This window comes from Carcharhinus amblyrhynchos, chromosome 24 (assembly GCF_965287045.1).
Source record: "Carcharhinus amblyrhynchos chromosome 24, sCarAmb.v2.hapA, whole genome shotgun sequence".
In the NCBI taxonomy this organism is placed as follows: domain Eukaryota; kingdom Metazoa; phylum Chordata; class Chondrichthyes; order Carcharhiniformes; family Carcharhinidae; genus Carcharhinus; species Carcharhinus amblyrhynchos.
Window position 1 is genome coordinate 25,227,098 of NC_137347.1, and position 14,274 is coordinate 25,241,371.

At 41.1% G+C, this 14,274-nt stretch overlaps 1 protein-coding gene across 2 annotated transcripts in view; it reads right to left on the reverse strand.

Moving 5' to 3' along the window:
• fndc5a (fibronectin type III domain containing 5a) overlaps window positions 1-13,074 on the reverse strand; it is an 88,589-nt gene extending 75,515 nt beyond the window's left edge. For both annotated transcript variants that reach the window (XM_080211329.1, XM_080211330.1), the window contains exon 1: window positions 12,978-13,074. In XM_080211329.1, the coding sequence (XP_080067455.1) occupies window positions 12,978-13,056 (79 nt within the window). In that variant the 5' untranslated portion in view covers window positions 13,057-13,074. The remainder of the gene's footprint in view (window positions 1-12,977) is intronic.
• Window positions 13,075-14,274: the final 1,200 nt, after the last annotated feature.

Sequence of the window (14,274 nt, forward strand, 5' to 3'; positions counted from 1 at the left end):
CTTCAGCTCATCGTGTTCTGCTGAAACTCTCGCCCATATCTAGACTGCGAACACTCTCGATTGTCAGCATCCTATCTTGCAACCTCCATAAATTTGAGCCCATCCAAAATTCTGCAGAAAGCTTTGAATCATTTGCTGATCTTCGCTGTGAAGTTTGGTCAATCCTTTTGTTTGTGGGAAGTATTTTACTCTGTATAATACAATAATTTGGTTGGTGGTATAAAGCACCTTTCTTTCTGAGAACATTCAAATCCAGCTCAGACAGGTGGAGTCAAGGCCCCATCATCTGTGTTCTCGGTGTCCTACGTTTGCTCCTTGGCTCCCAGTCCGGCACATGGCTCAATTTTAAAATTCTTTCCTTGTTTTCAAATCTTCCTAGGGTCTCACCCCCTCTACACCTCTGTAACCTAATGCAGACTTCACCTCTCTGTGCTCCTTCAATTTCAGCTTCTACCTCGATTTCCTGCTTTAAGACGATCCTTAAAACCTACATCATTGACCACACTTTTGATCAGCTGCCCTGATATCTCCTTAAATGGCTCTATACCAAATTGTGTTTGATAATATTCTTGTGAGGTGCCGTGGGATGTTTTATTATGTTTAAAGGTACTATACAAATGCAAATTGTTATTTTTATAAATGCAAGCTGTGGTTTTAAAAATGTTGCAAAGATTTTTTTTAAAAAAGAGATCCTGCATAAGAACATAAAGACATAAGAAATAGGAACTAGACGGGCCAATTGGCCTTTCAAACCTGTTCTGCCATTCACCGAGATCATGGATAACCTTCAACCTCAATTCTACAATCCGGCAAAATCCCCATATCCTGTATCTAAAAATCTATCAATATCTGTCCTGAATATAATGAATGACTGAACATCCACCACTCTCTGCAGTAGAGTTTTGACGATTCATAACCCTTTGAATGAAAAAATTTCTCTCCATCTCAGTTCTTGATAGCCAAGTCAGGTTAAATGGATTAGCCATGGGATAGGGCGGATTGGTGTCCTTGGGTAAGATACTCTATCAGAGAGTTGGTGCAGACTGGATGGGCTGAATGGCCTCCTTCTGCACTGTAAGGATTCCATGAGACAAGTCCTTCTTCTAATCTCCAATTCCTGAGAGGGGGAAACATTCTCCCAGCATTTAATCTGTCAAGTTCCTTAAGAATTTCAAAACAATACAAAGAACAAAAAAAAGTACAGCACAGGAACAGGCTCTTCAGCCCTCCAAGCACATGCCAATCATGATGCCCTAACTAAACTAAAAAGGTTTTTCTGCCCTTACTGGACAGTGTCCGTCTATTCTCTCCCTATTTATGTACCCATGCAGATGCCTCTTAAAATGTTGTTAATGTGCTTGGTTCCACCACCTCCTTTGGCAGCGCATTCCAGGCACCCACCACTCTCTGCGTGAAAAATCTCTCCCTTAAGCTTTCCCCCATCATCTTAAACCTGTGCCTCCTTGTAGTCGATACTTCCACTCTGGAAAAAAGCCTCAGACTATCCACTCTATCTATGCATCCCATAATTTTGTAGACCCCTATCAGGTCTCCCCTCAACCTTTGTCTTTCCAGTGAAGACAATCCTAGTTTATTCAGTCTCTCCTCACAGTCAATGCCCTCGAGACTAGGCAATGTCCTGATGAACCTTCTTTGCACTCTCTCCAAAGCTTCCACATCCTTCTGGTAGTGTGGCGACTTGAACTGCACGCAATACTCCAAATGTAGCCTGAACAACTGATTTCAATCAGACCACACTCATTCTTCTAAACTCAAAGGAATATAGGTCTAATCTACTCAATTTCTTCTCATAGGATTATCCTTCCATCCCATGAATCAGTTTACTAAACTACTGTTGCACTTCCTCTAAGTGTATCCTTTCTTCAGTAAGGAAATCAAAGCAGTATACAATATTTTAGATGTGCTCTCAACACAACTCTATAATAATTAAGTCTTCTTTACTCCTGGTTGGAGATATTGACCTACTCAACACTCATCCACACAGAGTTAAAATCAGGTTCTTTGACATTGAAGGTTTACATACCATTTGCTCATCCAATTGTTTACTGTACCTGCATGTTAACTTTCTATGTGTCACGTACAAGGGTTTTCTTTTTATTCATTTAGGGACATGGGCTTCACTAGATGATCAGCATTAATTGCCCATTCCTAGTTGTCCTTGAATTGAATAGCTTGCTAGGCCATTTTGGAGGACAGTTGACAATCAACCACATTGCTGTGGCTCTGAGTCACATGCAGGCCAGACCACATAAGGTCGGCAGATTTCCTTCCCTAAAGGACATTGGTGAACCAAATAGGCTTTTCTGACAGTCGACAATGGTTTCATGGTCATCAGTAAATTCTTAATTCCAGATTATTTTTATTGATTTCCAATTCCACCATCTGCCACGACGTGATTTGAACTCGGGTCCCCAAAACATTAGCTGAGTTTCTGCATTATTAGACTAGTGATAATACCACTAGGCCATCACCTCCCCCAAATAGCAACATTTTCCAGTTTCTCACCAGTTGAAAATATTCTGCTTACAGAATACTGAAAGGCCTCAATAGAATGAACATGGGAGAGTCTAGGATCCGTGGACATAGCCTCAGAGTAAAGGGACTGTCCTTTAGAATCAAGAGGAGAAGGATTTTCTTCAGCCAGAGGGTGGTGAATCTGTGGAATTTGTTGCCAGAGAAGGCCATGGAGGCCAGTTCATTGCATATATTTAAGACGTAACTATATAGGTTACGGGATCAAAGGTTATAAGGAAAAAGGCGGGAGAATGGGGTTGAGAAACTTGTCAGCCATGTTTGAATGGCAGAGCAGAATCATTGGGCTGAATGGCCTAATTCTGCTCCTATATCTTACGGTTTTCAATTTTGAGCCTATCAAACTGGAAAACTTTAACATTTTTCCCCATATTGGTCTAAATTTTCACCCTTGCGGCAGGTAGATGGATTCTGGAAAATTACTGACTTGGCCCACTCCCGCATTGGGAAAAAATACCCTTCACTGCCAGGGTGGTGGGTGAGAGCTGGATTTGGGCCAGCAGATTGTGGAAAAAAGGTTGATTCAGTCATAGAAGCTGCTGGCTGCGGAGGTGGGCTATTTAAAAAGGTCCACCTTGGTGCTATAGGACTTTGTCCCAGTTAAAATACAGACCAAAAATGCCCCAACCCTCATATCCCTCACTTTCCCATGCTCCGTGCATGCCACCAACCAAGATCAAAATCAATACTTCACCATTTCTGTAGCTACCTATTTTAAAACACTAGGATATAGGCCAGCAGGTCCAGGGGATTTGTCAGCTTTTAGTTTTATTAATTTTTCAAGTACTATTTCTTTGCTAATACTAATTTCTCGAAGTTTCTTGATCTCAATAGACCTATTGTTTGCCCATTTTAACTGTAATGTTGTTGTCTTCAGAGTATAAATTTCATGAGCTCATTCTCCTCTATCTTTTCTCCTGTCTCAAATGCTAATCTCTTGCTTCCTCTTACAATCTGTTTCATGTCGCCTACTGCTTTACTCACCTTTTATTTTCTCTTTCTGTGTCAATTTCTTATTTATCTTTTTCTGAATTTTAAAATCCTCTCAATCCTCAGGCTTGCTACTCATCTTGGCAACAAGCTAGGCTGCTTCTTCTAACATACTACTGAGCAGGGTTCTGTGAACTTGTTCATTGTCACCCCGCTGCCAGCAAGAGTGGAAAATTTTGTGCTCAATGAAATCTCCAATCATGCAGCAGCACTGGAGAATCCCATCCGCACACGAGGTTCGAGGTTTCCTCCGGGTGTTCCGGTTTCATAAGAACATAAGAACATAAGAAATAGGAGCAGGAGTAGGCCATCTATCCCTTCGAGCCTGCCCCGCCATTCAATAAGATCATGGCTGATCTGTCGTGGCTCAGTTCCACTTTCCCGCCCTCTCCCCATAACCCTTAATCCCTTCTCTTATCAAAAACCCATCAACCCGCTTCTTAAAAATATTTAGCGAGGCAGCCTCCACCACTTCAACGGGCAGAGAATTCCAGAGATTCACCACCCTTTGAGTGAAGAAGTTCCTCCTCAACTCCGTTCTAAACCGCCTCCCCTTTATCTTGAGGCTGTGCCCCCTAGTCCTACTGTCTTTTTTGAGCGGGAAGAGTCTCTCCACCTCTATCCTATCCATCCCATTCATCATCTTATACGTCTCAATGAGATCTCCCCTCATTCTTCTAAACTCTAACGAGTACAAGCCTAGTTTATTCAGCCTCTCCTCATAGCTCAATCCCCTCAGCTCCGGTATCAGCCTAGTAAACCTCCTCTGCACTCCCTCCAGGGCCAAAATATCCTTGCGCAGGTGCGGCGCCCAAAACTGCACACAGTACTCCAGCTGCGGCCTCACCAATGCCCTATACAGCTGCAGCAAGACCTCCCTACTTTTATATTCAATCCCCCTCGCTATGAAGGCCAGCATCCCATTCGCCTTCCTGACCACCTGCTGCACCTGCAAGCTGGGTTTTTGCGATTCATGCACAAGGACCCTGAGGTCCCTCTGCACCGTCGCCTGCTGCAGTTTTTCGCCACGTAAGTAATAGTCCTTCCTACCATTCTTCCTACCAAAGTGGACCACCTCACACTTGCCAACATTAAATTCCATTTGCCATTTCCTGGCCCATTCGCCCAGCCTATCTAGATCCTTCTGCAGACTCTCCACACCCTCCGCACAATTTGCCGTTCCCCCAATCTTGGTGTCATCAGCAAATTTCGACACCCTGCACTCGGTTCCCTCCTCCAGATCATCTATATAAATGGTTGGTCAGGTGCATTGGCCATGCTAAGTTCCCTCTCAGCGTACCCAAACAGGCGCCGGAGTGTAATAAATAGGGGATTTTCACAATAACTTCATTACAGTGTTAATGTAAGCCTACTCAGGACACTAATAAATAAACTTTAAGCTTAACCTTAACAAAAGGATGGAAATAAAAGCATCTTAGCTCAGAAACTCAAGAGGCAGTTTGGATGAGGCTAAGAAACTATAAAGGGCAGAAAACATTTTTAATCGTAGTTTAGAGAACCCATGACAGTTGTTGCAGTATCAGACAGGGTAAGAATCAGAAAAGTAGTGCGCATGTAACAAGTAATCATGGGAACTTTAATCTTTATATAGACTGGGCTAAGCAAATTTAGAGGAATAATTTAAGAGGATGAGTTCATGGAATGCGTTTTCTAGATCTGTTATGCTGAGGAACCAGGTGGAGATGCCTAATTTATTGCATAGTGAGAAATGATGAATTTTAATAACCTTTTAGTAATTGAATATCTGTTGAAGAGTGGTTATTAAATGATGGAATTTTATATGGAGTTTAAAGAGAAACTTAGTTACAATCTAAATTAGGGTTTTAACTCTGAGCAGAGCAAACTATGCAATCATGAAGGGCACCGGAGTTGAGGTAGATGAGGAACATGATGGTACATAGATAAGAGATGGCATAGCCAGGCAATGGTAAACACAAACAATTATTTCATAATTCACAATGATTATCCCTTCCCTTAAGAAATAAAAATCTTACATGAAAAAATGGTCTGGCTGCAGCTAACAAGAGGTTAAAATTATAGAATCTCTGCAGTAAAGGAGGCCATTCAGCTCATTGAGTCTGCACCGACAACAATCCTACCAGGCCCTATCCCCATAATTCCATGTATTTACCTTGCTAATCTCCCTAATACCAAGGGCAATTTAGAATTGCCAATCAACCTAACCCACACATCTTCAGACTGTGGGTGGAAACCGGACCACCCGGAGGAAAGCCACTCAGACACGGGAACCACTGAGCAAACTCCACACAAACAGTGACCCAAGCCAGGAATTGAACCGCAGGTTCCTGGCACCGTGAGGGGTACCACTGTGGGTATCTTTCGTCCTTCTACATTTTGCTTTCATCTTCTAAAAGTCAAAAGAATCCTGGAATATTACTTCCCAAACTTGGACACTCTGTAACCATGTCTCCATTGTGGCTATTAATTAAAACCCATTTATTTCTATCTGTATTATTAGTTGATCTGTTTTATTGCCAATGCTTCATGTATTTAAATGTAGCATCCTTAACTCTAACTTTTTTTCTTTTTTCACTAATGCTTTAGTCTCCAATGCCATATTATCTTTGTTAAGCTCGCCGTCCCTTCCTGACCCACTCTACTTATTTCTTTTACCTAAACTGTTGCTGTCCTCTGGATCTTTGGTATTTCTCTGACTGCCTTTGAATTAAAACTAACCAGAACTTTCTCATCCCCTCTTCATTTGACCAAGCTAATTTGGGAGGGAAGCCATGTGCAGTTTAATATAGCACTGTTTCAGAAATGTGTATCAACAGAACTGATTAAACTTTGTATTATTTACAATTTGTCGCCTGTAACTTATGTTCACTATGAAGCAGAACAGAAGTCAGATTTATGTCAATTGTAGTGAATCTGAACTCTTGTGCACCAGCGCAGTTAAGGCTGTATGTGCTGTCTTAGAGAATGAGATTTGAAGTGCCTAACAAGGGTTTCATCCACCTTTTGCAGAACCCATGGGGAGCCTCCGTCAGGTCCATGAGGGAAGCCCATGGGACTTAAGCTCCCATCAGGCACTTTAACTGGACACTGTCATGCTTTCCTTGGATGGAGGACCTGGAGGAGGGAGAGCGGAGCTCCCATATACCAAGACCTGCCAGCCAGTTGGTTTCAGATTCTCCCACAAGAGGAAACATTCTCTCCACATCCACCATGCCAAGATCCCTCAGCATCTGACATGCTTGCGTTTCAAAACACTAACAGATACAAGTCTTGCCTGTCCAATCTTTCCTCTAAGATAATAAAAAAAGTTCCATTCTCTTTGCCATAAACAATAACTTATTTTCCCCAGTGCCACTGGGAGCACTGGCATCTGTCAGAAATGCACCCACCAGAAGCCAGAGATCAAAAAAGGGCCCCCAGGTCAAAGGTGAATGAGGGCAGGTTGGAGATGACAGAGAGGGGATCATGGGAGTTTGAGACATTGGGAGGGTCAGAGGCAAAGGCAGGGGCATGGCTTTCACCAGCCCTTTTTCCTGTCACGATGTCAGTACTGAGTGCCTGACAATGAGGAACCTCCACCAGCCCCTCATGCTTCTCATAAACCACCAGCAAATTGCACAGAGTTTGCTGGCATTTTTTGAGAAGAGATTCAGTGGGATCTGGGTGTCCTGGTGCATGAATCATAAAAGGCTAGTGTGCAGATAAAGCAAGTACTTTGGAAAACTAATAGAATATTGTTTATTGTAAGATGGATTGAATATAAAAACTAATAGAATATTGTTTATTGCAAGATGGATTGAATATAAAAACTAATAGAATATTGTTTATTGCAAGGTGGATTGAATATAAAAGTAGGGAAGTAATACTTCAGTTGTACAGGACACTGGTGAGACCATATCTGGAGTACTGTCTACAGCATTATCCACCTTTTGTAAGGAAAAAGGTAAATGCATTGGCAAGTTGTCCTATCAGGAAAGATTGGACGGGCTGAAGAGTAAGAGGTGACTTAACAGAAACAGTTATTTCTGAGGGCTCGCGACATGTGGATGTGGAGAGTATGTTTCCTCTTGTGGGAGATCCTGGAACTATGGAAACTGTAAAGGAAATATTTTCTTTCAGATGCCTGCAAGTCTTTGGAGCTCCCTTTTTCAAAAGAAAGTGGAAACAGAGTTTTAAAGGTTTTCAAGGCAGAGGTAGATAAATTTTTGGTAAACACGGGGGTGAGAGGTAATCAGGTGTAGGTGGGAGGTTACAGTAAGATCTTATTGAATGATAGGACAGGCTCGAAAGGCCGAGCGGCCTACTCCAGCTTCTAACCTGTACGTTCACACATTTGTAAATCCATAAGGTGGGAGAGCTGTGTGACTGACAAGGGTTTCACCACTGATTGCAGAACCTGTGAGGAACACCAGTCAGGTTCCACGAGGCAGAACAGTGGTCAATTTTGACTTGTTAATGAGTCTAACTCACATCCCACTTCTGTGGGTGGGGGCGAGGGGCATTCCTGCATCAGGTCATTCCCACCACAAACTTAATATGGAACAGTTCTCCCAGTGCTGGGAATCTGATGCCCAATTCTTCCAGCCAGCAACTCCCCACAACACACACAATCTCCCGCCCTCTTGGGCAGGCTCAATTAAGTTTCATCTACAGCGTTCTGAGATTAACAAGATCATTGTTGCCAAATTATTTATTACATCTCACACTACAATCAGTTACACTAGTTAAATAGTTACTCAATAAGCAGACTTTCTCTTCTGAGCATTGGTAATGCATAAAAGACTGGATGGACAATATCACCAACCATCATCAGAGAGATGGGACCTCCATCCCATCTGGCAAAGATATATTTGAATGTTCAGTAAGAGGAAAGAACTATGTGTCACACTAACCAAATTAGTGTACCATAGCAAATAAATATTTTCAACATGTTAAAGACTGCATCAAATATCACAGTAGAGATGGGTAAACTGTAACAATGTCACCAATTTAATACATTTTGAAAATAAGCTGCTAAATGTATTCACTTAAAATCTCACACCTATATAAACTGAGCACAGAACGTTGGCAAATTGTAAATTCTGTATTAAGCACCCAGCTAACCCATTACATATTTAGTGAATTCATTAATTTAAAATTAAATCCATAAAAATCCACTCATAAATGCTCTCTACACAAACCAGCCATGCACCCTTTTAGTGTTGAAATAGTTCTTCTTATAAAACCCTATGATTTTCATGACCTTAATGTCTTTTAGAAGTTATGTATTTGTTGTATTATTGTGTTATCTCATTTTAATCGCCTTGGTTGGTTGACAGGCCACACTTCGGAATCAGACTGAAATCTTAATTTACTTCAGCCTTTAAACTCTTGCTCCCTCTGTCCTTTTCCATATAATTAGTCCACAGACAAAAGCATGCATTGACAGAGTATTCTCTTCAGGGCAATGGCTAACACATAGTTCCTGTATTTGGAGTTACCATTTATTCAACACTGTATAGATTAAAGTGTCATTTGTCATGTTAACTACACTTGTTTATTCAGCAGAAGCAGGGGAAGGATTTAAGTGCTGGTTTCAGCATTATTGCTAGGTGAAATTGTTTTGAATAAATATTCTATATTTTTAACAGACGATTCAAAAAGTTCTGCACTGTTGATTATTTCTTTGGCAGATACACCAGCACAATCTTACAGTGGCTCGTACTGATGTGGTTTTGTTTACACTGTGAATTTTAATTGCACATTAAACAAACTATACAATAGGCAACAAATGCAATTCAGAAATAAAATTACTCAAATGAACTTGAACAATTTTCCTGCTGAATTAGTTCTCTTGCAAATTAAACTATACAGCTATTATTATAATCTTATTGTCTGAATATGAAAGGTGTTAGAATTTAAATTAAAACAATAGATTATGAATGGTTAAGCCATTTTCAATTAAAAGTGGCAACATTAGATGCATATAATATCATCTGAATGGCATAATGCTGCATAATAAAGATCATAACATTGACAAAATTTTTTTTGGATAATTTTCCACTGCTATTTCATACTGATTTCTTCTAGGATAAAAACATGTTGGTATAAAGAGCAGTTGTGCTTCTCTCTATCAGGGTAACCTCTGCCATCTGTGGTAAAGCACACCATGCCAAAATAGAGTAATTTTTTAACCCTTTGAAAATTGTATTAGAATTTTTTTAACACTTAAACAGAAATAAAAGATGACATAAAGGATAAACATATTTCCCAACACCTCAATTTAATATTAACATTTTATTAATAGCTTTGATGCTTCTTGGGGAATTCTAATAATGTCTTAATAAGTTCTTAATTTATTTTCTGTCATATGGTAATGTCACTTTTAAACAGATGTGTTGACTTGCACTGTAAACGTGTGTTGACTTCCTTGACCACTCGTGTATTGAGGTTATATGGCATCAGAGATATCATCCCAGATTAATAATTTACAAATACTTGTGCTCTTAGAGAGAAGTATGTGTCAAAGCTCATTCATAGAAATGGTAACTACCCAAGTTAAATCTGTATAATACTTTTATTTCCAGAACAGAAATAAATATATTGAATTTAGAACAGTACAGCATAGAAACAGGCTCTTCGGCCCACAATGTTGTGCCGAACAGGACATCAAATTAAACTAATCCCTTCTGTCTACCCTTGGTCCATGTCTCTTTATTCCTTGCACATTCATGTGCTTATCTAATGGCCCTTACAATACCCCTATAGAATCTGCCTGCACCACCACCCCGGCAGCACATTCGAATCAATTAGCTACTCTCCTGTAAAAAACTTGCGCCTCACATCTCCTTTGAACTTTTCCCCTCTCACCTTATGTGCATGCTCCTTAGTATTAGACATATGAATTTTACAAATTCAAATACAATAAAAATTGTATTCTGTGCCTGCTGTTACATTGTGTATTGATGAAAACTGATAAAACAAATGTGGTGAGTTAGGTTAAGAAATTCAGTGTAATCCATACAATGAACAAAAACAATACACTGTATTAATTGTGATGGAATTGGTTTTGCACTATCAAATTTGGGGATTCCTAAGTGTCATAAGAAAGTTTATTTTGTTGACATATTTTTTGAACTCTATTCCAAAATGTCACTGAGAAAAAATGAATGGGCCAAAGTTATAGAATTAAAGTGTGCATTCTGGAAACTGAAACGGTATTTGTTATTCTGGAAATATGCTGGTCTGCAATGCAGACCCTTGTTAATGAAAGTCTGAGTATTACAGATAAAGATAAAGTATCAAACAATTGACATTTTAGGAGTACCTTTAGTAATTCATTGATTAGTTTATATTGAGATACTTCCAAATTGAATGCATATCCACCTGTAACAAATCAGCATTCATACATAACCACTATTGCTGCTTGTCAAAGAAGTGTCTGGATCAGCTTTTTAACCAGCAACAGTTACCAGTTTAAGGCATTTAACTCTGAGGTAGAATATTTAACTATTCAATTATTTTCCAATACGGCAGTAAATATTGCAACCAGTTTTAAACAACAATCTTACATATGCACACACACCCAATAAAATATGCATTGAATCAAATATTTTAAATTGAGTAAGGCATGATCCCATGTATTTTCATTTTTGATTCACTTTAAATTGCACTTTGTAAGAACAATTAGTTTTTTATTCATGAGCTTTAATTTACCAGAGTGAGTAATCATTCTATTTTGTGATATGATACTTGATTTCCAATTAAAAATGGTGCGATGAATCATAGAATCCCTACAGTGCACAAGGAGGCCATTTGGCCCATTGAGTCTACACCAGCCACAATCCCACCCAGGCCCTATCCCCGTAACCCCACCTATTTACCCTGACACTGAGGGGCAATTTAGCATAGCTGGTCTTTCTGACCCACACATCTTTGGAGTGTGGGAGGAAAGTCACACAGACACAGGAAGAACATGCAAACTTCACACAGACAGTAACACAGGGCTAGAATTGAATCCAGGTCACAGGTGCTGTGAGGCAGCAATGCTAACTACTATGCCACCCATTAATTAAATATTCTTCTCAGATGTGAGTTAATGGGTGCATGAACATCACGATACATCAATACTTAAGGATAAATGCTGTTGCACCTCTTGTAACTTAAAAATACAAATGTTGTGGCTGTAATAATAGAAACATTTCAAATATTTAAGCTTTATATTTCAAGAGTTATAAAACTAAATGACTGGATTTTTGTCATAGCTAAAGCAATTCCAAGCCCCTTACTTGCATTTCTATCGAGGTTAACTTCTTGAATTGCTAACCTTGTTATTTGCTATTTAACCTCCAGCATTACATTGGAAATAAGAAGCAGGTGTTGCTCCATTGATTTACCCTTCATTATAATGCAACAACCTCCAACACCAGCCATTACCACCAAGCTGCACTTTCGGCTGCTCTGAAACTATGCAACATGCTGCAATTGGCAATAGTGTGTGTAGCTAATCTTGTTACACAGCTTTCCTCATTATGTTGTCAGAATGCACCAAGTGCTGCACACTTCACATTTTAGATGTGAAAATACAAGAGGCAATTCATCTACAGCATAAAATTCGGGCTGATTTGTAATCGAAAAATGATTACATTTTTACGGGCACGACTTAAATGTTGAAAGCCTGCTCCTTCCTCTTGTATTTCTTCCTGAAAGCATTCACAGTGAATTGTGCAGAGCTGATGGTGGTGCACATGTACTTAAGTTATGGGCATCATAGACGGCAAACCCGTTCGATTCTGGAAATCATTCGCAGCTTTCAAGATAGACATTTTAAAGGAAACGTTCTGTCGGTTTAAACCTAGCTGCGCTGTCACCAGATCGAACTACATTAGCACAAGGAAGCAAAGCTTATTTCTGCTCCCTGCCTTGCTATGAAATCAAGTTTTTTTTTGGTGCAACATCGGAAGCTGTGATCCCTGTAGGGTTAAAAAGACACCCAGGGCAGGTTGTTCCAACAGCTTTCCTTTGCAGACAAGGGAAAACATGTACACATCCACATACCCAAACTGGAGAGGTATGGGTGAGATTTCTACAGAAATTCGGGCATGTATTTTTCTTTAAACGCCAATCTGACCCTAAATGACTGATCTACAATATAATACAAAAGGGGTTCACTGGATGGAGCAACTCTTTCAGGGTGAATGCAAGTAACAAAAGAAAATACTTGGATTAAGGCTGAGTTTAGGAAATAGCATTGACAGCTCTTTGATTGCACGACTTGCCATCATCGATTGTTGAATCCCCCCCAGTGCCTGATCCAAGCTTAATATTGCAACACTGTCTGCCCTATTGACTGAATTCCTCCGGCAAGAGAAGCGAGTGGAAGGTTTCTTGGCAAACTCACTGCGGGGGCGCAGCAGTAGCGTCAGACCATCTCCCCACCCCGGGCTTTGACTTACCCGCTGTGATCAGGCAGATGTTAAAATAGCTGAAAACCAGTAGCACAGTTGATCTTAGGTACACCAGGAAACGGCCCATTCCGTCAAATCCCGCCACGCATATTTGGAGCAAAAGGAAAGCCCCCCTCCTCCTCCTCCACTAGAAGTGAAAATCTTCACGTCCCATTGCGCTAGAAACTGCGATGGAACTTCTCAGCAGCCAACCCCATGGTATTCCACCTTCAAATCGCCCCCAAAGAGCCAGGCTGCATTTCAGCACCTTGGACAGCGGCGAGCCCAGAGGACGGATTGGCGAGCAAAAAAGTTTTCCCTTAAATACACGCCTCCCTGCCTGGGGAGCAGGGAGAGAGAGGGAGCCTCGGGACAAATACAGCAATATATCACCCAGAGCCGGGGCAGGCACTCCCTCCAAGCCTCCAGATTCCCGTCCCCGGCACGAATGATCCTCCGCTGTGTTGTTGCGTTCAAGTCTTATTTACGGAAAGCGTAGAGTGCCAGCTACCGAGGGGTTCAGGAAATAACAGGCTAACTGATAGACTTACAAGGCGATCCAGCTGCCTCCCTGATGCATTGATGCTTCCAACTTTACCATGTCCTTCACACACCAGGGTGGCGAGGATTTGCTCCAAAGTAGAAGTCCCTCCTCCCCTTAAAATCAACATTCACAGCGAAGAATAAAAGCAAAGTACTGCGGATGCTGAAAAGCTAAAACAGTAACCGCTCAGCAGGGTTAATCACAGAATCCTACCGTGCAGAAAGAGGCCATTCGGCCCATCGAATCCCCCCCAAGCCCTATCCCCATAGCCCCATGCACCTACCCTAGCTAGCCCCCCTGACGCTAAGAGGCAAATTAGCATGGCCAATCCACCTAACCTGCACATCTTTGGACTGTGGGAGGAAACCAAAGCACCCGGAGGAAACCCACACAGACACAGGGAGAATGTGCAAATTCCACAGTGACCCCAGCCCAGAATTGAACCCAGGTCCTTGGTGCCGTGAAGCAGCAGTGCTAAACACTGTGGTGCCCGCCACTGTGTCACTGTGCTGCCCAAATGTTTGGGAGCAACATTTTCATTCTTCCTGTACATGGCACTGGGCTTGTTCTCAAGAGCACCATGCTGTTATTGCTGGTTTCAGTAATTTTGCCCTTGGATCACTGAGGCATTTGAACACCCCAAATTATGGCCTGATCAATTCAGGAATTGAACTTGCAACTTCCAGTTTGTTTCAATATAACACTATCCAATGCTACGACTTTTAAAGTTTGTTTATTAGTGTTGCAAGTGGCTTATATTAA